Genomic DNA, 23,912 nt, shown 5'->3' with positions numbered 1-23,912 from the left:
GGGTTTACAGCCCGAAGCTTATACAACGCTCACGCTGCATTCATATTTTCTGCTTATGGCTTGTTATGACACAGTTAAACTGTCTTGGCCATTCATTGTTAAATAACCAAACCGGACTTTGCGGGGTAACAACAAGAAGTATACAAGTCAAAGTTGAAAAGGTAAAGTTTAAAACGAAACGTGACTTTATTGTGACTATATACAAATAACACAGTGTATGAGAGGTAAGCACACTGTGATATATATATATATATATATATATATATATATATATATATATATATATATATATATATATATATATATCCGGAAACACGGAGGATATGTTTACAGTTGATTCGAGCTAATACTGTCTTTGTATACATCGATGAATGAACTTCAAATTCTTTATTATTTTAATATCGATTTGTTTTAGGACATTATATATAGCTCGATATAAGTTCTTATGTACTCTTGCTTCATAGGAAGGTTGTCAATAGGGATGAAAAGGTGTTTAATGTCTGAATGTGGCCGAATGTGTATGTGCGCGTCTGTGGGCGCGTGCGTGTAAGTGTGACGTCACTAGAGTGTGGCTGCAGTCTGTGGTTTACAAAGCGTATTTTGAGGTGTCTGTCTGGATTTGCGTCAGTACGGCTGAATGTGGGGCTGAGAGCAGTTGTAAATGAGCAATAAAAGTCAAAGAGAATCCCGGCGAAATAGCTGTCATCCAGCAGTTACATCACCGGTTATACATAAAATTCTTCATCTCGTTTGAACAATACACTTGTCGGTTATACAACAACATTTAATAAATTATAGGCTACATATATTTTTGCAAGATTATGCAACGACGATGAATATCATAATGACGTGTAGCACTGATGTAGTCTGCTGCCTTTCACTGGAATCGTGGTCTCTTCATAATTCAATAAATTCTCCTGCCAGGGGGGTCGAGATGGCTAGCTATAAATCCACTCTCCAGTTTCCGAGACTATCCACCAGCTACACAATGTCATGGGTCTCCAATGTGCCATTGTCAATACATGCATTCCACCGACGCGGTTATCGCCGAGTCAAGGTGATCTACATAGTTTTCAATATCACATGTATTTTCCTGAGACGAGTCGTTTCCAATGTGCAAATTCCCACAATCCGCCTCGTGCAGAGAGTAGAAGTCGTCTGTGTTTCAATTCCAGGTGACGCCACTGCTGATTTGTACCATACACATACATACACCAAAGCCAGTCAGGGACGTTCTTCTCAAATAGAGCCCGGGCAATAACAGTCTTTTTTGTATGCGCTGACATAGATATGCGAACATGTTATGACGAAAAAAGTTCAATCACAGCGATGTCAGATGACAGTTTGTCTATGTTAGGGGTTTCCCCATAAATTACACGGGATCCCTACCATAGCAACTTCTTTTTCAAACAACTGTACACAACAACAACACAGACTTTGTTGAAGGTTTGCTGAGCCCAACAAAAAGGTCTGGAGTTCAGTTCTATGTAATTGTTTTTTTTTTGCGTACGACGTCATTATCTGGGTCAAATCCATGGGCATTTAACATACACAGAGACAGTGCGACGGGAGAAGATGTACAAAGATAACTGGGGTAATTATCAGCACACTGTGGTTTTGCACACTATGAAACGTCAAGAGTTCCCTTTGAGGTATAAGGTTACTGTAGGTATCCTGGCAAGGAGCGCATTCGCCCACTTAGGGGGGTTGTAGGCGTACATTCGGTCCAGCTCCTACACAAGATGGCGTCGTGGATGAGGATGCCTGTTCCTCAGGTGACAGCCAATCATCGGTCCTCAAACATAAGGTTAAGTTTATCCCCAGGGGTAAGCACTGTCCTCACAGTCGGTTTGAGCTCCAAGGTCTCGTGAGGCTTCATTACAAATTCCTGGGACACCTGAAGAATAACAAAATGGCCCACAAATTAAAGTCCGTCTGACAAAATATTCAGCGTCTTTGCTTATACATGTATGAGGATTTCCAAGTGGACGCTAGTTTCAACAAGCATAAACATTGGAGAATTATTGTGTTTTCTTACTCATTATTCGTATTACCCTAATTTTCCTACACTATATTTTAATTAGACAAAGCTAGAGTGTAAGTTATTCCGTAAGTTTTGTGACACTTACCCGTGCTAACGTCAAGTACATCTCCAGTTCACTGATTCTTCTTCCTGTTACAGAAGAAAAAATTAACCCATTAGTAAAGGAAATGATGATGAGCGCAAAACCAGATTGACTAAAAGCTAAGAATAATAATCATTATGACGATTAACAAGATTCATTAACAGAACTTCCACAAATGAAACAACACTATGAATATGTGGCGAGTTGTGAAAATCACCAGAGAAGTGTGCACTCTTATACTTAAAAAAATGAAGTTAATGGGTTGAACATCTAAAAAATGCATCTTCTGCAGAAAATATTACAGTGCGCATAAATATTACAGTGCGCATATCTGCAAAAAGACACTTACCGACGCAACTCCGTGATCCGAATCCGAAGGGCAGTGAAGAAAATGGATGAAACTCTTTCTCCTCACGTGACCACCTTTCGGGTATAAACTCGTCCGGTTTTTCAAAGAACTCCTCGTTTCTGGACATTGTATATGTGTTCAAAAGCACGCACGTTCCCTTGGGAATAAGGTGGTTGTCCAGTATACAGTCTTTCGTCAGTACTCTCGCGTTGATCGGGATTACTGGATACAATCTGCAATCATAAGAAAAAAATTCAGGAGTTATTATACGCCTTGAAATCTGCCAAATTTGTTTAATTCATGAAGACAACATCGGCAATACCGCACGACCACCCTGGTAAACACGTTTTTCCAGTCTATTATAAATGCATCTATCTGGTCAACGGGGTGAACGAGTTAAGCTATTCTATAATAAATTAACATGCTTTGACCATAGGTTGACTAATGTACACGCTAGTCACTTTAGAGGGGACGAAATTAAATAAATTGGATGGCGTTATTCCTAATGGCAAATGTGTTATTATGGAAATTACGCCGTTGGTATGATAGGACCGGGCGGGGTGAAACAGGTGACAGAGGGTGTACGCAACCCACTCATGTCTTCAAGGGGTTATCATTAATATCACAAACACAGAGGGTCTCTCTGAAAATCCCTGGCTTGCACAAACAAATATTCTTGCTAAGGAATCGTAGTATCATCACCATCAGTCAGGATCCCATAATTCGAAGGGAGCCGCGGGCATAGGGCGAATACGGGACCCAGGGTGGAGATGTGGCAGGCTTGCATTACAGGGCAAACACACACGGGCTTTAGAGGAACTCCAGTGTATATGTATGCCTTCGATAGATGTGTATATGGCGATATGATAGCGAAGGCAAACAGAGATGACCTTTCGTGTGGCATCACTCCACATTTCAAGTATGTGGGAAGACATAACCCAAATTCCATTTGTTCTGGGGCCTTATAGCTGGAGACTGCACTGAGTACCCTTAACCCATAGCAGTCAGCAAACAGCGTACATGCCAGTTGATCTGAATAGACAAAGTAGGTATTCGCATACATACAGACGTAGCCGAGTTGAAGGCATCAACACACCACAGACGTCAGTATCGCAAAGTTCTTGTGTTTCACTCTCACAATCATCATCACCTTGGTATAGCCTCAACTATCATCTTATCTATTCTATTCATTATGATGAGCAAACTTATACGGTTCAACTAAAAGAATGTGAGAGGTTCAAGATTGCACGACGATTAAAATGGCCAAAAGCTTACCGAAGAGTTTCCTTCACCACTTGCTTCATATAAGAGAACTGATGAAGATGTTCCGCCGTGCAGATTTCTCCCTGGCACACTCGACTCACTTCCTCGTGAAGTTTCTGCTGAGCGTCTGGGTTCGTAGCCAGCAGGTAAAACGCGAAGACTAGAGAGTTTGAAGTCTGTTGAGCAATGAATCAACATGGAATTATTCATCAAATTAAATAATCAAATTTATTATAAATCACGATTTCGTTTCTTTCATCACATTTCTTGTTTGTTTGCCTGCTTGAAGTTGCACGTCACTTTTAATAGCCATGTATTTATAACTGTGTTTCACAGAAAATGCGTGCCAAACCCTGTCACACTATGTTAATTATCACTCCACGACCCCATTTTGCTTGTAGCCAAGCAAAGGCGGCCCAGCCTGCCAATTCATAGTTTTAAGAATCATCCTGAATTGGGACCCCACTCACACGGCGTGCTCTCTAACACTCAGTGAAATGCTCAGAAAACGCTAATATAAGCTTCTTGTGATTCTGCTGACACTACCAAATCTTAAAACCTTACAGGTATGGTGTTTAAAAATTTATTGCTACATATCGATCGGTAACTACAATACGTACAAGAGGATCATGCATAAAATGTCTCAAATTATTCGTACCGTTTCAATTCCCGCTGCTAAGAGCTCTGAAGAATTAGAGTAAATTTCAGGGATGCTCATCTTTGTTCCCGCCAAAAGGTATGAGAGAAATCCTAATCCTTTCTTTGGAGTCGACGACTCAGAGGGTGAGTTCAGTTCACCACGAACCTCATTCAAACGTTTATCAATAAACTGTCGAGCTGAAATGAAGAAAAGAATAATTTGTTAAGCACTATTATAACTGACCTAGATAGGTAAACATTTTTTATCATCATTTTCGTCAAAACTTCAGTCCAAAATGAACTGAGTGACACGGGAAACGTATTACAAGATAAGTTTCATTAAAATTACGTTAAATGTTATTATTTTAAAGAGAAATGCACAATGATACTTACCAACATCTAAGATTGTGTCCCAGGCTTCGACATGTCGCCTCCAAATACTTGTGTTTAATTTTCGATGTAATTTAGCACCAACTACCATTTTCTGCCCAGTCTCAAACATTGTACCCGTAGCATTGATGAACTGTTGAACTTTAGGATCGACGTCTTTTTCTAAACAGCCGATTCTGTCTTCAAAAATGATTGCTCCTACAGCTGAAAAGTGAGTAAAAATACGCAAAACGTTGAAAGATGGCAAATTCCAGTGGTTATTTGCACAGTTAGCGAAAGTCACAGAGTAAACGAAACTTGTGAACGAGTCGGTCACATAATCTCGACAATATATACAAGAAAAATTGCTTTAATTCACATCGGATTACACAGACGTCATTTGTCGCACATCTACTGCGACCACAACCTCACTTGTCAAAATATCTCTCCATTTGACAACGCACGTCTCAGGGTATAGAATAGGCAGAACAAACAGTGTATATGAGAAAGCAAGGTCCACGTGCGAATTGAGGGCTACCAGAAGATTGACACAGATTTCACCTCTCCGGTCACCTCCACCAAAATGTCACGTTGCCAGATAAAGGACAGCTAGTTGTCAGATGTGCACGTGATATTGCTATGGTAACAGTTTAAGGGTTAGATTTGGCCAAGTTTTTGAGACTGGACCCCGGATTATCGCCGGCTTTTCAATGACTGCATGAAGACTTGCTCTCCGGAATTCTCTGGAATGCATTCTTTTTCTCTTATGGGTTGGGGTAAAGAGGCGGATTTAACTGTGAGAGGGACTGGCATGAGTATCATATAACACAAGTCAAAATGTCACTTTCTAATGAACCAACAAAAAGAAAGTCTCTTGTGTGTAGAATGAAGATGCCATGGGGAAAGCTCAGCTACTACTGTCTTGTACAAACAAACACCTGCTGCCTGAGAGCCCTTGTTTACCGTGAGGGGGGATGCCAAACAATTACCGGCAATACAAAGCCAGAGATTGTCTTGTGGGTTTACTTTTGTGGCTGGTAACTGGAATGGTATACAGGAACCGTGGCTGAATCGCTGGCGGCATATTTGCCCATCATCGCCAGTTGAGTTTACCAGTGTACTCTGACCAGACCACGAGCGAATACCACATCAGGACAATCAGTCTGCTTTCTCTTACGTCCGCTAGGCCATTACTGGTTTGACGGCGTGCCAGTAGGGAATTCTTCCCCTGTTTGAGAATTTGGGCCATTCTGGCGTGTCGACAACAATTAAGGCAAGCAAATTAGCCTGACAGCAAGGAAAACAGAGAAATCAAACACGTGCAAATAGTCATGTTTGTCTCACTAGCAATGACTCTCTCGAAACGAAGCTTTACATGGAGAATCTTTTCAGAATACCCCCTCTTTAACAGTTAAGCTTAATCGCCAAAAACGTTAAGGTCGTGGCAAAAATCATTTCAATACAATTTCTACTTTTAAGTATTCGTTTCGGACTGGCCGAAGTGAATAAGGGGTCAGATCATATTTGTGCCTTAACCTGCGATATGAGGATTTCGAACTTGTACAGGTGTTATATGATTAAATGAATAGGCTATGTGAACACATACCTTCTAGTGCAAAGTTGTACATTTCGTTGGGTAGATTCGGCAAGACGTTGTCCTGACCATGTGTGTCCCTCATGTAACGAATCCTATCCACCATCGATGTCACCACATCGTTCATCTCGTCAGCACACTCCAGAACTCGCTGGGGTGGCAACAACCGTTTACCCAAAATTTGTCTGTATTTGTGCCATTCTTCAGCATGCCTGTTGATAGCAAGGGCGATTTGTGTGAGATAATACTCATTACACTATTCCATCAATGTATGGGAAATGTAAATTTGTTCTTCATTCAACTTTATAGGCTACTAGTAAATTACCCAAGCTTCTCTCTTTTCTTTTCCTCGTATAAATTACTAATCGATTTAATATCCTGGAAAACACATTCTGAAGCAGGCCTGGATCTTCATCAAAAATACTCGTCTTAATAAGTGTAGGAACACGCTACGTCCACCATGTATCATAACACTTGACATGTAGATTTAAATTTGACATTTCAAACCAAAAAACAAATTTGTTATTTTGACGCTGATCAAAAAAGTATTGTGTTCCTTCCACCATAATGCCTTCCACCGTCGTATAAATGAAACACCAATGAAATAAATAAATAAATAAATAAATAAATAAATAAATAAAATGTTACCTATATAAAAAGTTTTTAGCTTACGCAGTCATAAGTCCTGATGTGTTTCTGCGAAGGTCTTTGTATTCTACCCAGGATTCATAAGGGGGTCTGTATGGGTGTTTGCCTTCTCCTCGTAACAAATCTTCTGCCAATGAAGGATCTGCCAGACTCACATTCGTCACCGGACCCATCTTCTCTTTGAACAACTTTCCATGTCTCTGGTGAAAACGTCGCTGCAATGTCAAAGAAAATTCACTGACATTTCTGCAAATTATAAACATATCATTACACAGTCTAGGGGTCGAAACAGACATTAGTATAATAATTACAAGACCAATGTTCAAAACAAAGCTCAACAAAAACCACCGACTCATGCAAGGAAAGCAGTCTCTGCCTGTGTCTATCACAGGGGCACATATGTTTACGCCTTATGCAAGCGTTCAGGATATAGTGCAAAATCAATTGCACCATATTCGTAACAGAACTGGTTGTTATATGTATATCACCTGTTAATAGAATTTATCTGTACTTACACAGTTTTGTTTACCTTCAGAGTTTATTCAAGCTCTTGTTTAAAATAGAAATCAGGATGGAAATAACCCTGGTAGACATGACATGAAAGTAGGATACAAGCACTACGTTTGCTCACAAATTCCTGTCATACAAACGTGGAGTCAGAAAAAAATCTTCCCTCAAGTGTAGAAACAGAAGCCATGGATAAATACAAGCTTAACAGACAAGCTGTATGCTCCCCGTGTGTCTTACTAAATGAGGTTTGTTTACAAAAGAATCTGTATCCCCCCCACTCCCAACACTATAATACGATGCTATCTTAAGGCGGACTCTCTCATCGTTACATCCGAGAGGTATACTAACAACTATACAGTATGACATAATCCGCTTCGACCAGTTTGGTTTCAAAACAATGATGATGATGCTTTAATTTATGGCCACTCAAATGTACTGAAAGTTTTAACATCTCATGACAATTTTCACTACGACATATCAGTTTAAGTATGTACAACGCATAAGGTTCGTCGTTCCTCGCTTAATGCATTGGCACCAAATCATATTTAACTTCTTATATAGTTTGCTACAAATTAGTTTTTTAATTTATTGTAATTTATCAGCATTAAATATTTGTCGTTGTACACTAATGGGTTCAATGGGTAACAGTCGTGCGGAATGTTGACGTTGGAGAGAAAGCATCCAAGAGAAGCATTATAGATTTAGTTGGTGACATGAAGCGTGTTCCTCTGACCTTTTTAGAGTCAACCGAGAGTTTTTATTTCTCACATTTTAGCACCAACTGTCAACAGATAAAAACAGCTCCACAAAGTTTGAAAAACCGAGGGTTACGAAGTATGCGGCTTGCCTGATAGCGCGTTTAATTGAGCAGTATTTGATATCAGACTCCCTGCATTAGGGTCACTGGGGAAGTTGTAGCCAGGTTTGGTGTACCCCGCGACCCCAACTTACTTGACATTCACACACACACACACCCTTCTCAGTTTAGTCCCTTTTCCTTTTCTCCGCACAAAAGATTTGGCTCATGCATTTGAATTTGATCAGGCAGCGAAATATATGTTTGCAAAAATAAAATGAAACCTAGAAGACTATATTGACAAAGGACTCGCATGTATTACCCTGTTATATTCATTTGCTTATTGTATGCAGGCTGGGATTTGTTCGCAAACATTACTCATATGTATTGTTATTCAACCATAGTACACAGGAGATCAGGTTACGGAGGCATTGTGAGTGGGGACACCAGCAACTCGAACCTTTCAAACTGCAATAACATGTTCACTGAAGCTTTGTGTCAGGTGAATTGCAATAGTCTATGTTTTCTCGACCGACACAAAATGTTCCAGTGTGAAAGAAGAAGTAAGTAAAACCAGGGCTTTTTCTGGGGGCTTCTTTTGAAGTGAACAATAGCGTTGGGGTTGACAGTCCCTGGGCTTCGCCGGTCAAAATTTACTTAGCTAGCTCATTCGCCAAGCCATTGCCGTAGACCTTTTCTTCAGAAATTTATTCGCACTTAAATTTTTACAGTAAGGAAAGTGTCCCTTTTTTTCCATGTTGTATGCGTGAACTCATTCGTCCTAGAGTATTCCTGCGCGCGATTTGCACGGTGATACCCGTGTCCCTTCCCCCGGCGGACGCCCGCTTAAGGCAAGCAAGAAGGTGGAGTCCCCAAAGCACAGTGCTAACAATGCCGGATGAGACTTCGCTGAAGACGAAGGCCAATTGACTGGGAACGGGTGTGAATAAATACGAACAACTCCTTTCGGGGTGTTCCCCTGTGGGCATACAACACAATAAGTCGTCAGTCAAACCTTGAAGATATGGCAGTCAGCTAGCCTCGGCACTCAACTTGCACTTTATCATAGATTAACTTTTGGAAGCCAAGTACATTTGAATAGTGCATGTATATAGCCGGCGCGAACCGCTGGGCCAGTAAACAACACATTGCAAATGCTCCAAATCTATCAGTCGCAAGAGTTTGAACCAGTTACTTAAACAAATATTCATTAACATAATGGCGATCACATTAATTGTAAAAATCGGCAATGGTTCATCACGGTGGATTAGTGACTGCATAATGTAACATTAAAGGTGGAGCTGACCTGAGAAGTCGTGAGAAATATCCAAGGCGTGTGGTGAACGTGTGATGTATGTATGACAGAGTTTTCAACAAATCTGGGGATTATAGCATCATATGTGACGTACTTGGAAAACCGCAAAAGCCGCAGCGTGGACTATGGCAGGTAATACTGAATATCGCTGGGGCGAACTTAGTCAGATTTCAGGCGCAGACGAGGCAGCTTTAATATATATATAATAGAAATATGCTAGATTCAACCGTTTGAATATTCTTATTCAACCGTTTTGCAAAAAGAACAAATAACGCGCAGAAGGTGTTATGTGAACACTGTATAGTTTTAGCTTCGTGAGTTACATGTTGTTACAGTGTCTATCTTTCGCCGCCTTACTTTTTAATGCGCATCGTTTATTTAATCGGGAAGACAAGCAGTTATAGTATAGCTAGACAATCATAATTCATCACTGAAATATACAAATATGGTTATCACTATGGTTTGGCGGTGGGTAAATCTCATGAGCTTCCATGAGAAAATGGTTTCTATCAAAATGTACCTCCAGGACACTTATCCATCTTTCCTGGGACTATTTATTTTAACTGGAAAACCTAATTGCAAACGTTATTAATGTTTACAATCAGTGACAATATATTTAGGCATATCTTTGTATCTAAAATTAAGATCAATTGGCTTCTACTTGACATTATTGGGTTAAACCCGTAAAGAACAAATGGCTTCTGCAATCGATGCCATCCAAAGCTGGTTCTCAAAGGATAACTGATGGGTAAGTCTGCGCGAGGTGGGAGGAGGTCGTACAATAACCTCTACAGCCGATTCACTGGCTTGTTTTCTCCCTGAAGAATGTCATCGCTGTGGAACGCGGTAGGTTTGTTTGCGGGTAGCTGATAATAACTGGACAGCTTTAAACAGCAAATTCTCATAATTCCTCCAGAAACTTCCAGGAATTTATTTGAGGACAGTTTATTTGCCGCCCCCTCATTCACGTGAAAAAAAAAAAAAAAATGGCACAATTTCATAAGCCTATATACTTCTCACTATTTGTTGGGTGATATTGTTCAACTAGCCTTACAATATATACAGTTCTGTTTAATTCTTTAAATATAAACCTGTATATATATTTCCTTGCTCACAACGAACGGCTTCTTAATTTCCCTATCCCTCAAATATCACTTGGATACTATACAGTGTGCATGTAACACTGTATCTTGTTGTACGTGTTTCTACTCATACACCTCTCAGCACATGCAAAATCCGAAACTAGGCCGTACGAAAATTGTCCTGTTACAAATAAGTGGTAATTAATTTCGCTGCATGTAGCACAATAAGTACACAGATATGAGACAGCTTTCGTTGGTATCCCTAAACTAACAGAGGAGGATGCTTTAAGGCTCACGATTGCGGATATTTGCCAGAAATATATAGGAAGAATGGGGTGAACATTGTTTTGTGATGTATACGGAATTCCTCCGAAAGTTGCCCATCGGGTTCAGCAGGGGCGTCCAATCCAGAAACCACAAGCTGCCCCTCGTCGGCTGCCACAATATTCTCTTTTCAAGTTTGAAACATCTGTAGAATTGACACCAAGGGACTTCCGCGAAGAGTGGCCACTCTGCAGTGGTCTTAAGCATTTCCAGGCTAATAACACAAATACAGAAAATCTGCCTAATTCGTCCATGTTAGATTCCGTGGGGAGCGTATTTGCCTTCGTTAATCATCCGCGCGGCTTTAACCATGGCGTTCAAGGCCGCGCCAACAAAAGTCAATGGAAGATTTGCCGCCAAGCTTTGCGTCCATTCCAGGCGAGACTGGGCAAACCTTTCCGCGAAGATAGGCAAGAAAACGATAGATTTGCTTCGAAGGTCGCTTCCAAGGATCATCCCAGGATTTTGTGTCAAATGACCGTACCGACTTGCCCTAAACAACTGTATCCCCTCCTGGAGCAGGAAAACAGGGGTTTGATGTTTTCTTAACGAAATTTCGACCGAATAATTGTAAATTAGATCAGGTGTATTTGGCGGCATAGCGCAATCAAGGTTCGTGACGATTCTAACTGTCGACACCTTTATTTAGCCAGGGCATCGGAACACTTGACACAGTAGTTGGGTGTCAAGTTTCGCAGCCAGAAAATAAAACCCTTGACAAACCTGCAATAATTCATCCAAAGGCGTTAGTGGGTCGTTATAATGTAGCTTGTATACTTGCTTCTGTGTTTGATATATTTTTTTTATTTCATTAGCTTATCTCTGGGTCCGCATATGGAGAACGAACTGGATATGTCAACCATAAAAAACAAGCAGCAGAATATCACGTCCTTTCGCTCTCCATTGTTTTGTTACCTCACTGACTTACATACAGAATGGAGTGATGCTAGCAAATATCAGTTGGTAATTTAGGACGGAAAGAAGAAATATGACTGAGATGAAAGAAATAGGTGTCACTGGCACTCCATGATCTTTGGTTAGAGTACAACATTCATCTTATCAAAAAGCATATTACCTCTTTACGGCGAGTACACATGGATAGAGGGCTTCGGCGAGCCTGTATAATTGCATTTTAGGTAAATGAGACGGGGTTGGCTGAATACGTCTTTGTATTGTTAGAGAATACACACGTAGTAGTAGAGATAAGGGGCTATACAGATGCTACCGCTGTGTCAACCATAGGCTCGAGAAGGCACTATTGTGTCACTGACAAGACCTGCCATTCATGTGCAAAAAGGCTTTTGGTCTTCTGGTACTACAGCAAAATCGCCTAGTGCAAAAAAAAATTAGTAACAAATGCTGTGGTTTTCCTACCGTGTTAAGGTGACTATAGAATGTACGCTTGTGGTATTACGGTGCTACGCTTCTGTTAAGTGCGACGTACTTGATAAACCATTATGGAAGCCATATGTGAACCGGAGAGACTACGGTGTGGTGTGCATGACAGGGTGGGGTATTCCGGCCAGAGCTTTAGGTCACCTCCTGTGCAAGACTGGACAAGGTTCCCCTTCACGTACCCCATTCCAACCGTAAAGGAAAAAGCGGGTCAGTTGGCAAGCTCGTACGCCAATCCAATTGCATTAAGCCGATCAGCTAATTTCTATAAATCCTCTTGTATAGCTTGGAAAGGGCTTGTTGATAAATAACCCGATTACATTATCTTCTAATCCTGTCAACCTAAACTCTTAAGACGACTACAGTGACTAAGTCTTATCATTCACTGTAAATGTCCTTCTGCCAACCCTGTCCATATAGTAACCACGCGCCAAATTGCTATTTGTCACACAATGTCCAGAAAATACGGAAAGCCAAACTTTTCTATCATTTCTTTTGAGTTCATACAGTTACAAAACTAAGCTGTACATACAGCTGTTTATCAGACTTGGCAACAACCCAGTGCAAGCCCGATTGTCTTACTGCCTTCGGGCGGCGTGATGAACTTCATAACCAGTTCTTAGACAAATAAAAGCTTACGACACTGTGAGTGAGAGGTGTGGCTTGGGGCCGAGTTGGGTTTGGTTTTACAAGGGTTGCCGGGTCAGTTTGTTGGACTCTGGAGTCTGCACGCCTAACGCGATGGCCAGTAAGATATTAAGGTGCTCGCCAGTGACCCGTGTTAGCCCTGCATACCCCCGAGGGTACTCCACCTTTTTACACCGTAACGACTCAACTAAACAATGCCTACAACTTGTACCTGGTTAGCATTGTGCTCCCACAAAAATCTGAGACAGCGGTGAAAAAAACTCTTGGCAGATAAGTCGCTAATTGCTACCATATTTCTTCGGCACAGCGTTGTAGATATACACATAGACCTACATGTGGAGTGCAGGCACTGGTGTCAGGAGCAAGCCCGGTCACATTCCGTACAGGTCTTAAATCTTTTAAATATGCATCCGTTTACGTATACATGTAAACCATAGAAAAATAAAGAGAAATGGTTAAGCAAAAGAAGAAAAACCGATGTCCTATTTTAAGTATCTCCTTCACGATTCCACTACGAACAAAGTTTTTGAAACTGTTAAGTTACATGTTAAATTCGTTCATTCCAGTGTGGTCTTCTTGTTTCTTTATGAAACTCTTTTCACCTCGCTGTACACGATATTAAAGGAACGGCTTTTCCTCTACCCTAAGGCGTGCTATCTATAGTTTATTAAAGTCAAGAAATCAGCCTTCCAGAATTAGTAAGGCACAGTATCCGGTCCAGTTTTCAAACGTATCATATTACCGACTGCCAAACCAAGTTTTTCCGTGGGACAGGCGTTAGTATGTAGAAGGTTAGTTTATTCGCCCAGGGCAGAGGGGTTTCTGGGCTCAGCGATACTATCAGAGGAGTCCGACTGGGAGCGGGTCGGGCCGGCTCCCCAGGATGTATGGGTTATTCCCAGTGCTAGAACTGGCCAGATCGCAAACACCCCAGGCCAGTATAAATATGATATGTTGACATCTCAAGGTGGACCATGCCGCCTCAATCGAGAACGCTTCATACCACGGTGGACACAGATTGTCTGTGTTAACGGCCGTACTTGGCACACGACTTAAATCAACAGTCTAATATATCCAAGGGTATCCCGCATTAAAAAGGAACCGTTAATGTTCATTACCTAGAGCGGCCAAAAACGCTCGATGGCGAGTATTTCTAAAGTATATATACATATCTACAAATTCTACACGAAAATCTCTATTTCAGTGTCTTAACTGTCTTTGACAGCGCGAGTGTCGGCGTTTAGTGTGTAATAAAGCAATCCATATCTAATCCACGAAGTTTTAGGGCCTATCGCTAAACACTTCACCGATCTACGGATATAGATGACAATCCGTCCACACCCAGAAGAGTAGGCTAAAGCGTGACGTGAACTGTGAACCATCAGCTGGGGCTGTGATATAACTGTTCAAATTCCAGGTGAACTGCGCGAACTGCCACTCGACACCATAAATACAATCTGTCTTACTATGTACAGGTCAGTCGTGTGTTGTGACATGGCAAGCTGTCCTTCAAAAACAAACGCCTCCCCGGAGTATGATCATATAATGTTAACCATGAGAACTACTTAACCAGCCCATTCCAGCATCTTGAGACGAACTCTTGTTGGTACAAGACAATCGACACACGGTATGATAACTTAGTTATCAACAAAAACAGGAGTTGTCAACAAACTAGCCGGAGTTGCGTTTTCATTTGAAAAGAATCCACTAACGTTATTTTTTGGTACGCTTAATCCTTAACGAATCAAACCTTAACGAATTCACGTGAAGAGCGATAGAACCCTGACTTTGTCAAAAATCTAGTCTACGAGTGGTGATTAACACATATAACAAATGTTGGAGTTCTAAGTTCTACAGACATGTAAACATAAAAACTATTGACACTTACCTGCACTTCGTGAGACTGGCCCCAGTTTTTCTTTCGGATATACTCGGGAATTGTTCCTACGATAGGGTACCCTTTCGGGCCGGGCAGATCATGGAGGCTTCGGGGAACGGGAGTGGTCGCCACCTCTCCCCGGTTCGCTGCCGACTGTTTCATCTCCGGCAGTGCTATACTCGTAGATTCACCAGCCTCCGTGAGTAAAGTCCGCCGCATAACCGGCTTTGAAATACGTTTCGCATGCTGAAGTAACTTGTGCACCACTGGCTCTGCCATGATTAGGATCCGAGCGGAAGAAGTCTCGAACTTCAGGTAGAGAATAGTTCAGATTCACGAGTGGGCCTCAGCTGTAAGAAAACATGAGGGGGTCGATGATTAGAACTTGGTCACATTAACACAATGTAACTGTCTTTATCGGTGGTACGACACCGCTGCCGCCCAATGCTCATCTGCCAAGAGGGGCTTGAGCTATAGCTTTAAATAGGGTCAGTGCAGTGCAGAAGTACTGTATACGCCGTCAAAGAATTGGATGCGGTACCGGTAACTCGCCTCATCCCTATTAGATATACCTGACGGACACAAACATATAGGCATATATCCTTATATGCGCACACGTCTAGGCTTTGACAGACGGTGTGAGAACAACCTAGCCAAGCCCCGGGACTATAGAACGATAGAGTTGACTGTCACCCAGTGGTCTTACTGGTAAGCCCACAAAAAGACTGACACTTGACCCGTCTCAAGTATAAAAAAAGCATGAATGCATTCGTTGTTTTACCGGTGTCCCCCAGCGGTGCGGAACATCACCCCGACCGCTGACACAATTCGCTTTTTTTGCCCTGTTATTTTTTTTGATCAACATTTAAAACAGACTACAGCTATACCGTCTGCTGCGTGGAGTGATCTTTGAGTACGGTTACAGGCCCCAAGCCGGAAACTGGGCCTCGGCCCCTTTTGGAAGCTTTGAGAGCTGGCTACTTACTTCCTGGTTGGCGGAACTACAACTGGTTAAGACGAGTAGGTAACATGTCTTACCTGTAGCCCTTCTTACGATTGGATCAGCCTTTAAACAATATATTACTGGCCTGACGGCCACATACCGCCCTCCGCCTATCGGCTATACACATTGACCACGTGGTTCGCCCGGTTATCTTGTTGACAGCGCGGAGCCCTCGGGAGTTAGTGTACGGTGGTTTGCCGGAGAGCAGATCGCCGGCCACATGGCCACACGGAATGCCTGGCTCAGGGACACGCTATTTGAAGGACTTTACATTGGCAAGAGACGTGACACCGCAGCCTTGCCGTTTGTTTAGTTTGCTTCTGGTTCACGGTGAAAACTGGGGCATATTTTTCGATTTACACAAACTAATTTTGCAAACAGGCCTGTGCAAACGAGGAAGAAGGTAGACATGATTGTTTTAAAGAAAACAAAGAAGTGCGACAGGCCGTGGTCTTAGGGCCTGTTTTACTCTGTAAAGCAAATTAAAGAAAATCCTTATGGCCAACAAAGATTTTTTTCTGGAACCGTGATCAGCTGTTCTTGAAGCTCTGAGTAAATCGCATGGATAGAGGGCTCGTTGGTTGGACTTTCAGTCTGCAACTTGCAACAGCCGCAAAACGCTGACGCGTGGTCCTTCATCGGCAAGACTTCAATTGCCAAGACGTATAATGCTTAAATAGCTTAAACGCTAAGTTTGCAGATTGTACTTGACGTATTCAAATAAAACAGTGAGGTTTTTAAAATGATAAAAATGACAAATTATCGATTTATTTACCTACATATTAAATTTGCAAAGCCGTAACTAATCAGCTCTTTTCTTTGATTTCGGGTGACCTCTAACCGCGTGCAGAATGGATTATCTACTTGTAGAAACATATATACAGAAATTGTCGCGAAACGAGCCGTCAGTTGTGAAGCACGACAACGCAGTAGTTTTACAATGATGTGTATAAGAGATAGGGTGACGATATAAAGTGGTATCTCCAGTCGGTAGATGGACCTTACAATAGAGGCCGGTGCAGCATCAACTCAGTAACACATAGTCTGATTTATCAGTAAATGCTTTAGACCTTCTATAACGTGCGAGGGTGTGTTTCGTTTGCCGGTACCCGTACACCCCTGTGGATATAGCCACAGGGCAGCGTTGCGCAGGTGAGGACGAATTTTAGAATGCACTGGTTGTAAACGCCGCGAAAAGAGGAAATGGGATCGCTAGCCCGAACTTGGTCAGCTAGAGCAGTTTGTTTTCCATTTAGCCTTGCCGATAGTGACTTGGGCGGGTGAGATCATCACGGCGCATCGCCCCGTTGTATATCATGGTGTCGACTATATCTGATCGGCACGGAGGGAATTTCATCAGTGAGGCGGCCTCAACTCTAACCCGTACGGCATACCTGGCGGATGAATGGGCCGAGCTCTATTGTCTTCCGACATACTCTCAGGCCTTAACCAGCCAACGCTTGTATAGGATACGACGCCTTAGCACCGTCTCATTGTAGAAAACAGAGTCATTCGAGGAATTAGAACTTAGTAACCCGGACTGTCCCAGGGGGAAGAGTTGTCCTCTTTCTTATTCGCACTGGAAGCTGACCTGAGTTTTTGTATATACTATATAGTTCCTAGTGCAAGAAGCTAGTTTGTAGAAGGTTAGTCCATGGCATGAACCAGGGCTTACGTAAAACTGAATTATAGTAAGGCTTTGAAAGAAATGATTGTGCACAAATACGAAAAGGCTGTAAAAGTGGGACAGCTAACGCTGTGCATTCTTAATCTGAATTCACGGCAAACGAAATAAAAGGCACAAAGCAGCGAATCGAGGTTAACGTGTCTTTCTTTATACATTGTATCTGTACTAAGCTGTCAGGTCTACTGATCTGCAGCGCTCGGCAAAAACTCTGTTATCGTAATAGGCTTGTACTATCCACATGTTAGCCTAGATCGGTTTTTATTTGCCTCGTGTTACATCCAGCAGTGATGGAAGTATACACGTGGTCGCATTATTCCAGGTCACATCATAACTTCCAGCCGTGCTTAACGTGAAATACTTCTGGGCTCCGCTCATCGGGGTCAGTGAGTGCAGATTGCGGTGGTGGTGTAGAAAATGTGCTCGTTTTCTCTGTGAAGTCATTCAGATGTACAGCTATCAAACCTTATCTGGGGTGACGGGCGAAAACAATACGGCATGTGAGGAGTCGCTCATTTCACTTAACCCGCCGTTCAATTCTAACAGCGCATAAATAGCATACGATTGAATGATTACAAGACATAGTCTTTAACCTGAAAAATCCACATCTCTATGTCCATCAGCTTCAGACAGAAGCGAACAAGTTTGCAGTTATATATATATATATATATATATATATATATATATATATATATATATATATATATATAATCTAATTATAAGGCTAGTCTATCTGATGTTCAACCATATAACACGTGCCTCTCGTTTTGCGAAGGCCACAACATAGCGGCTTCCGCCTTTGACTGACCACTTACATGTTAGTCCGCAAAGGTATATATATATATATATATATATATATATATATATATATATATATATATATATATATATATATGTGTGTGTGTGTGTGTGTATTTTTTGTCTGCTAACTAGTTAACGAGAAGAGCAACATTCTTCGGTCCTGATTCGTCTGAATTCAATCCAGAGGGCACCTGCTAGCTTGCATTCCTTTAAAGATGATATTTGGAATGGATGATGTACGTTCGTGTGGCTATGTGCTTCGTCACATCTTCACTAGAGCATCATTGGATATTTATCTTCGTACTAAACATCGGGATAGCGCTCTTCTCTCTGCGGCTTCTGGCTCTTTCACTTTTCTGTCCGGTCGAAAGCTTGTCAGATACGCGCTACTGCCCTCCACGTTTTTCAGCCAATACCGCCCCCCCCCCCCCCCCTGCAACCACTGACCAATCTCCATCCATATATAGGCCTACGAAGAAATCAACTTGATTTCATAGATTGTTACAAAAACATCTGCTTAGTTTTTAATATCTATTAAAATGATAATATGTACACTTCAAAAATATTTTGTACAAAAATTTAGATGATAGGAATGCATCTCTCTTCATACAATAATATACATTCGATCATAAATTATTCGTGTTTTCACGCTAATCAATCAGTTCCTTACATTTTTTCCCTTTATTCCAGAGCATGCTATCCGGACATCGAGAAATTACATTTACCCAGTAAATTCTGTATTAGACATACAATATATGTTTCGTGTCTGATTTAGATCGGCTGATTACATCGTGAGAAAAAAAAACACAGCATTCGTATTAAACGAGTGGAATATTCCAGTTTTAATCCGTTCTTCAAGACACATTGTAGATTCGGCTGGTTTTTCTTGTTAGGCATACTTACACGCCCATGCTCTATTAAAGCGGCTTCTTAATAGTATTATCTGACATGGACGCGATATGTAGTATATAGCTACACTACGCTGAACCGATGGCCCGCGACCACGCACCTTGTAACCCTGTCACCTATTATAAGTGCGTCGCTGTGCATTCGTGTGATGAAGGGGCCAACACGCCTCTATCGTGACGGTATCCTCATTGAAGGATAATCATTTCTGAAGACACATTAGAAATGTGAAAAAAGGTAAAAAGAAATGACATATTGACAGATTTCTAGTTATGCCTATATAGAACGCCGCGGCTGCGAATTCGAGTTTGAAGCACGCGTATTCTTCAATGGACGCACTTGATCAAACGGTTAAAAAGCTGTATCGAAGTTAAACACAAATATTTTCCCACTAACCTCCAGTGTCGACCACTGCTAAGAATTGCTTAATCAGCATGTAGTGAAGGTTTTCAACCTTGCAATGAAAAAGTGCGTTTGAATTTCGTTCTGGGCAGAGTTGGTCAAGCCAATGAAGAAATTCTAGAACGACACTTAAAAAAGACATAGCTTACCTGTTGAAGAGAAGCTTGGATTAATCAAGCTTCAGGTAAGCCGGGTTTCAGTCTCAGGTGGTATAGATGTCCAACTGAACAATGCATGAGGTCTTATCCACTGGGTATTCCCACAGTATAACCAAGCATAGCAAACTTGTGAACTCCACGGCCAGTGGACAACCGATGACTTAACGCGAAGCGAAATGCAACGAAAGTGAAATGCCACTGGCTTCTGAGAGCTGTAACGTTATATATATAGGACCAGTCGAGCCGCTGACATACTCCAGGCGCGTGCGCAAATCATCGGCAGTAGACTATTAGAGTGTGCGATTTGGCCATCCGATCAACCAGAGAACGCTCGACCTCATTTGCCTCCAAGCGAACAAATTATTTTCACTGGAACATGCACGAATGATCCACATGACTTAACTAGAGGTACAACCCACTGGCCTGCTTGTGGAAGCTGGGGTGGGGTGTGGGGGTGGGGGGAGTTAGGGTGGAGGTAAGTGTTTGTGCTGGGCAGGGCATGGCAGGACAGGAAGGATTTGCCAGGGACCGTTAAGTTAACCTCTCGTTTACAGTTCTACACATCTGACAATGTACACCATTGCTGACATAGCACTCTGTAAAACAGCTTAAAATACTACTATAAAAGCGCCCATCACGTTGACGTCTGTAGAAGTATACGATATGTACATCGGCAGGCAGTAACTAAAGTTGCTCAACTTCTGACAGATGACAAATTTTACTCTTTAAATTCTACAGTGTCGCTAATCACGACTGCCCTTCGCCGATACGCCGTTTGCACTCGTAGATAGCTTCTGACCCTAATATTGTTTTTTTTTTATTACTAATCAAGACATGACCTCTACTTGCAGCCTTGTCCCAATGCAAGTCTTCCCCTTCGAATGTGTTTCAGTGCAGTGTTGTTAACACAAGATAAAGCGATCTTAAACAAATCCCTCTGCACTATAAAAAACATTCAAAGCCATTGATCACTATTTTTATCTGCAGTAAGAGTAGCTATTTTAGTAAAACGTCTCTCACTTCTAACCCATCTCGAACAGGAATGTTGAGCGCGAGCCAAAGCCTGACACATCGAATCTATCTCGCATTTAGATTGAACCGGTGCGATCTCTCCACACAGATAAGGCTCTATATAGACTGAGCGAGAACTAGTAAGGCCAGGGGAAACAATATATAAGATTACTTACCGAAAAGCAGCGTGAGACCGAGGGCTGTGAGCTAGCTATAGGTATAAAATGATCCCGGTAGTCTTGACTCGTCTAGGATGTGACAATGTTTGATCCCCACTCGCCGTCCCAGACCCATATTTATAGCAGCTCGCTATAATCTCTAGCGGTCGGGGTCATTTAGTGCAAATCGCATTGTCCCTTGCTCTCTCTGTTTACGGCCTCTTTCCAGTTGAAAAGAAAATACAACCGTACAGCGCTCGCTCTGTTAATTGTACAGTGAATTGTTGTACCTCGGCTACGCTAAAGCATCGAGCAGCGAATTATGAACGGTAGGGTTTTTTAGTTCGCTTTTTTGTCGGGTTTCTCACAGATATATATCACAGCTATGACAATGTGGTACAAAAGAGATATGTATGTATAAGGGGGTACGTATTCTTTGACTGCCATCACCCTTGCACAGGCCTGACATCTGTCGGATGGTGTTAGTGATCATTGCATACCTGAGTTTACAAAGCGACTCATATACACTCCGTGACCATGTAGGTATATTCAGCTTTGGCCAGAGTGAATTTGGGGTGATATATGTTAAATTCGTTCGATACAGATAATGAATCTTTAAAACGAATATGACCAAAGCACTATCAATCTTTTTGAGTTTATGCGCTCGTGAATAAACAAACCCTGGTGTAAATAAAATATTCCATTTCCCAAAAGTAATCACCCAAAACAATACATTACATAATTACATTAGTTAGTGTGCTTTGGGTGCATCTGCATCAACCGCACCATTTAGGAATCTCGCTGTGTTACTGAGCGCGATTTGCTGAAGGCGACAATGCACCGATTGACCCCCTTGTTTACAACCGTTTGCATGTGTTCCTCAGGCCGTCTTGCATTACGCATGTCACCATCTTTTTTTTGTTCTAGTCTTTCGCGTCGATCACGTTCTATTACTGCCAGAGCCGAAGCCCTTACCACGTGCCTCGCGGAACGCTGGTCTACACATATGTAGCATTGATTTTAAATTTCCTGTATTTGCTATATCTACAGACAAAGCTGCACACCGACTGGAGTCGGTAAACGAAGATGGCTCGGCGGTATAGTGGCGCAGTGCTCATCTTATGTACCGTCTTCCACGACCACGTGTGACTGTATATAGCCCTACAGGTAAACCGTCTAGGGTCTCTATCGTTGTCCTATATACTTCATGTGGATTTACACTGTACTTGTACTCGAAATACTGAAGGTCGCATATTTTGCTGACCCCAAATCTTCCCTTGTCTCCTGCGCCCGCCCTCTACCCTGGCAAGCAGTCGATATTAGCCGTCTTTACGACTGCCGTCCCTGCAGGGTCGCCTCCCCAATAGTACACATACGCCTTGGCCTTGCATGTGATCTATGGCATCAGATGCAGACACATGGCCCATTCGCCTTGTCTCACATCTCCAAAACTACCTTGACGGTATTTCGGTCAGGTCCGCAAAGGCCAACCGGTGCATATCAGCATTGGAATGACTACATCTTCAGATGGTTGTTTTGCAGAAATTCACCTTTTTTCTCCTTAGATACGTATATTACCTGCTGCTGTATACTTATTTTGCGAAACCGGATGCCAATCCCGAAGTCATCACTCTTAAAATGTTGCCCATAATCCACTCTTGGAATAACAGATAAAATTCTTGAAAATACTGAGCACTCTTTTAGCATGTTTTTGCTATAGCAATACCATGTACGGGTCATTTACCTAGAAATTAGTGTTCTAGGAAATTACTGTTACCTCCAGCTTCTACTTGTGTATCTGGTTTTCTCTGGTTTATCTGGGAGTCAGCAAGCAAGCTTGTGGTTATAAATCCGTATAGTTTTTAATCCGCATTCGTCTCAAATTGTAGACGTATCGGCGTGTAAACATTACATTTGTTCATTAAAGAGATTGGTTATAGTACCTTTCATTTTTGACGTCACGACATTAAATATCTCTTTTTTTTGGAGTGGAATGTAAAAGTTAGGGGGAAGTACTATATCGTTAAGATGTTTCTTCAGGATAAACAATTAACTTCTTTGTTTATTAACATTAGGGAATAGCCGTTTCACTTGATAGCTATATATCAGCACCTACATCGAAATGTCGTGTTGAAAACACCTAGAAGTTGTTTGCCCATATATAAGAAACATCTTGTCTAGTGTACATTGGATATAGTTGATGCTATACTTAGTTCTCGGAATTTTGAACTGCAGCATATCCATGCTTCTGGCATGGACTGAATCTCCTATGTGGCAAAATACTTGACACACAGAGAATATGGATCTGTCATCTTCCATCATTCCCGGCGTACGTGTGTTCTACCCCTAATCCTGGTCCCGAGATGCTGAGTATATGTTATTTGCTAATTACCTGAAATTCGGAACCGATATGGTAGTTGAAGGCTAAAGCCTTTAGGTCATATCAAGTTAAACATGGTGTGGAGTCCATATGCGTGAGTACCTTGAATCCGGAACTACGCTACTCGTTTGTCTTAAACGATATCCTAATTTAGGTCTTGACGTTGAATATTCTGTGGATCCATTTTATAATGTGTGAAAACCCAGAATTTGGAAACCTCTATATGGCCGTTTGACCTGAACGCTATCCGCACAGTGGCGTCGATGACTCTGGTTTGGAACAATTTGTTGACTGCCCAGTTTCACAACGCAGTTACCCAGTACTGACACGGATCTGAAAATTGGATCAAAATTCATTGTTTGGCTGTGGGGCTGAAATGGAACGCGGTGATGTGGGCATGGTATTCTTTTTTATTGACGATATGTTATTGCAGTGTTAACAAACAATGCGTACATACTTACTAAGCGATTTT

At 41.8% G+C, this 23,912-nt stretch overlaps 1 protein-coding gene across 2 annotated transcripts; it reads right to left on the bottom strand.

Moving 5' to 3' along the window:
- Window positions 1-306: 306 nt before the first annotated feature.
- LOC135465801 (cytochrome P450 27C1-like) lies at window positions 307-21,163 on the bottom strand. 2 transcript variants are annotated; one of them, XM_064743149.1, is made up of 10 exons: window positions 21,079-21,163; window positions 14,947-15,287; window positions 7,013-7,203; window positions 6,353-6,552; window positions 4,771-4,971; window positions 4,397-4,575; window positions 3,751-3,914; window positions 2,476-2,708; window positions 2,130-2,173; window positions 307-1,897 (listed from the first exon to the last, which is right to left on the bottom strand). In XM_064743149.1, the coding sequence occupies exons 2-10, from the start codon at window positions 15,214-15,216 to the stop codon at window positions 1,787-1,789; spliced, it is 1,593 nt and encodes a 530-aa protein (XP_064599219.1). In that variant the 5' UTR covers window positions 15,217-15,287; window positions 21,079-21,163; the 3' UTR covers window positions 307-1,786. The 2 variants fall into 2 exon arrangements, with proteins under 2 accessions (XP_064599219.1, XP_064599218.1); XM_064743148.1 differs by lacking the exon at window positions 21,079-21,163 and adding an exon at window positions 19,883-20,029.
- Between the last annotated feature and the right edge of the window lie 2,749 nt (window positions 21,164-23,912).

Source organism: Liolophura sinensis, chromosome 5, assembly GCF_032854445.1.
Source record: "Liolophura sinensis isolate JHLJ2023 chromosome 5, CUHK_Ljap_v2, whole genome shotgun sequence".
Lineage (NCBI taxonomy): Eukaryota > Metazoa > Mollusca > Polyplacophora > Chitonida > Chitonidae > Liolophura > Liolophura sinensis.
This window is presented reverse-complemented; position numbering and strand designations above follow the sequence as displayed.

Coding starts and splice junctions, on each gene's coding strand:
- LOC135465801 (XM_064743149.1), bottom strand. CDS start 15,216: ATGGCAGAGCCAGTGGTGCACAAGTTACTTCAGCATGCGAAACGTATT. Junction 4,576..4,770: donor GGACACAATCTTAGATGTTG/GTAAGTATCATT, acceptor TCTTCATTTCAG/CTCGACAGTTTATTGATAAA. Junction 2,174..2,475: donor CGGATCACGGAGTTGCGTCG/GTAAGTGTCTTT, acceptor CTTCTGTAACAG/GAAGAAGAATCAGTGAACTG.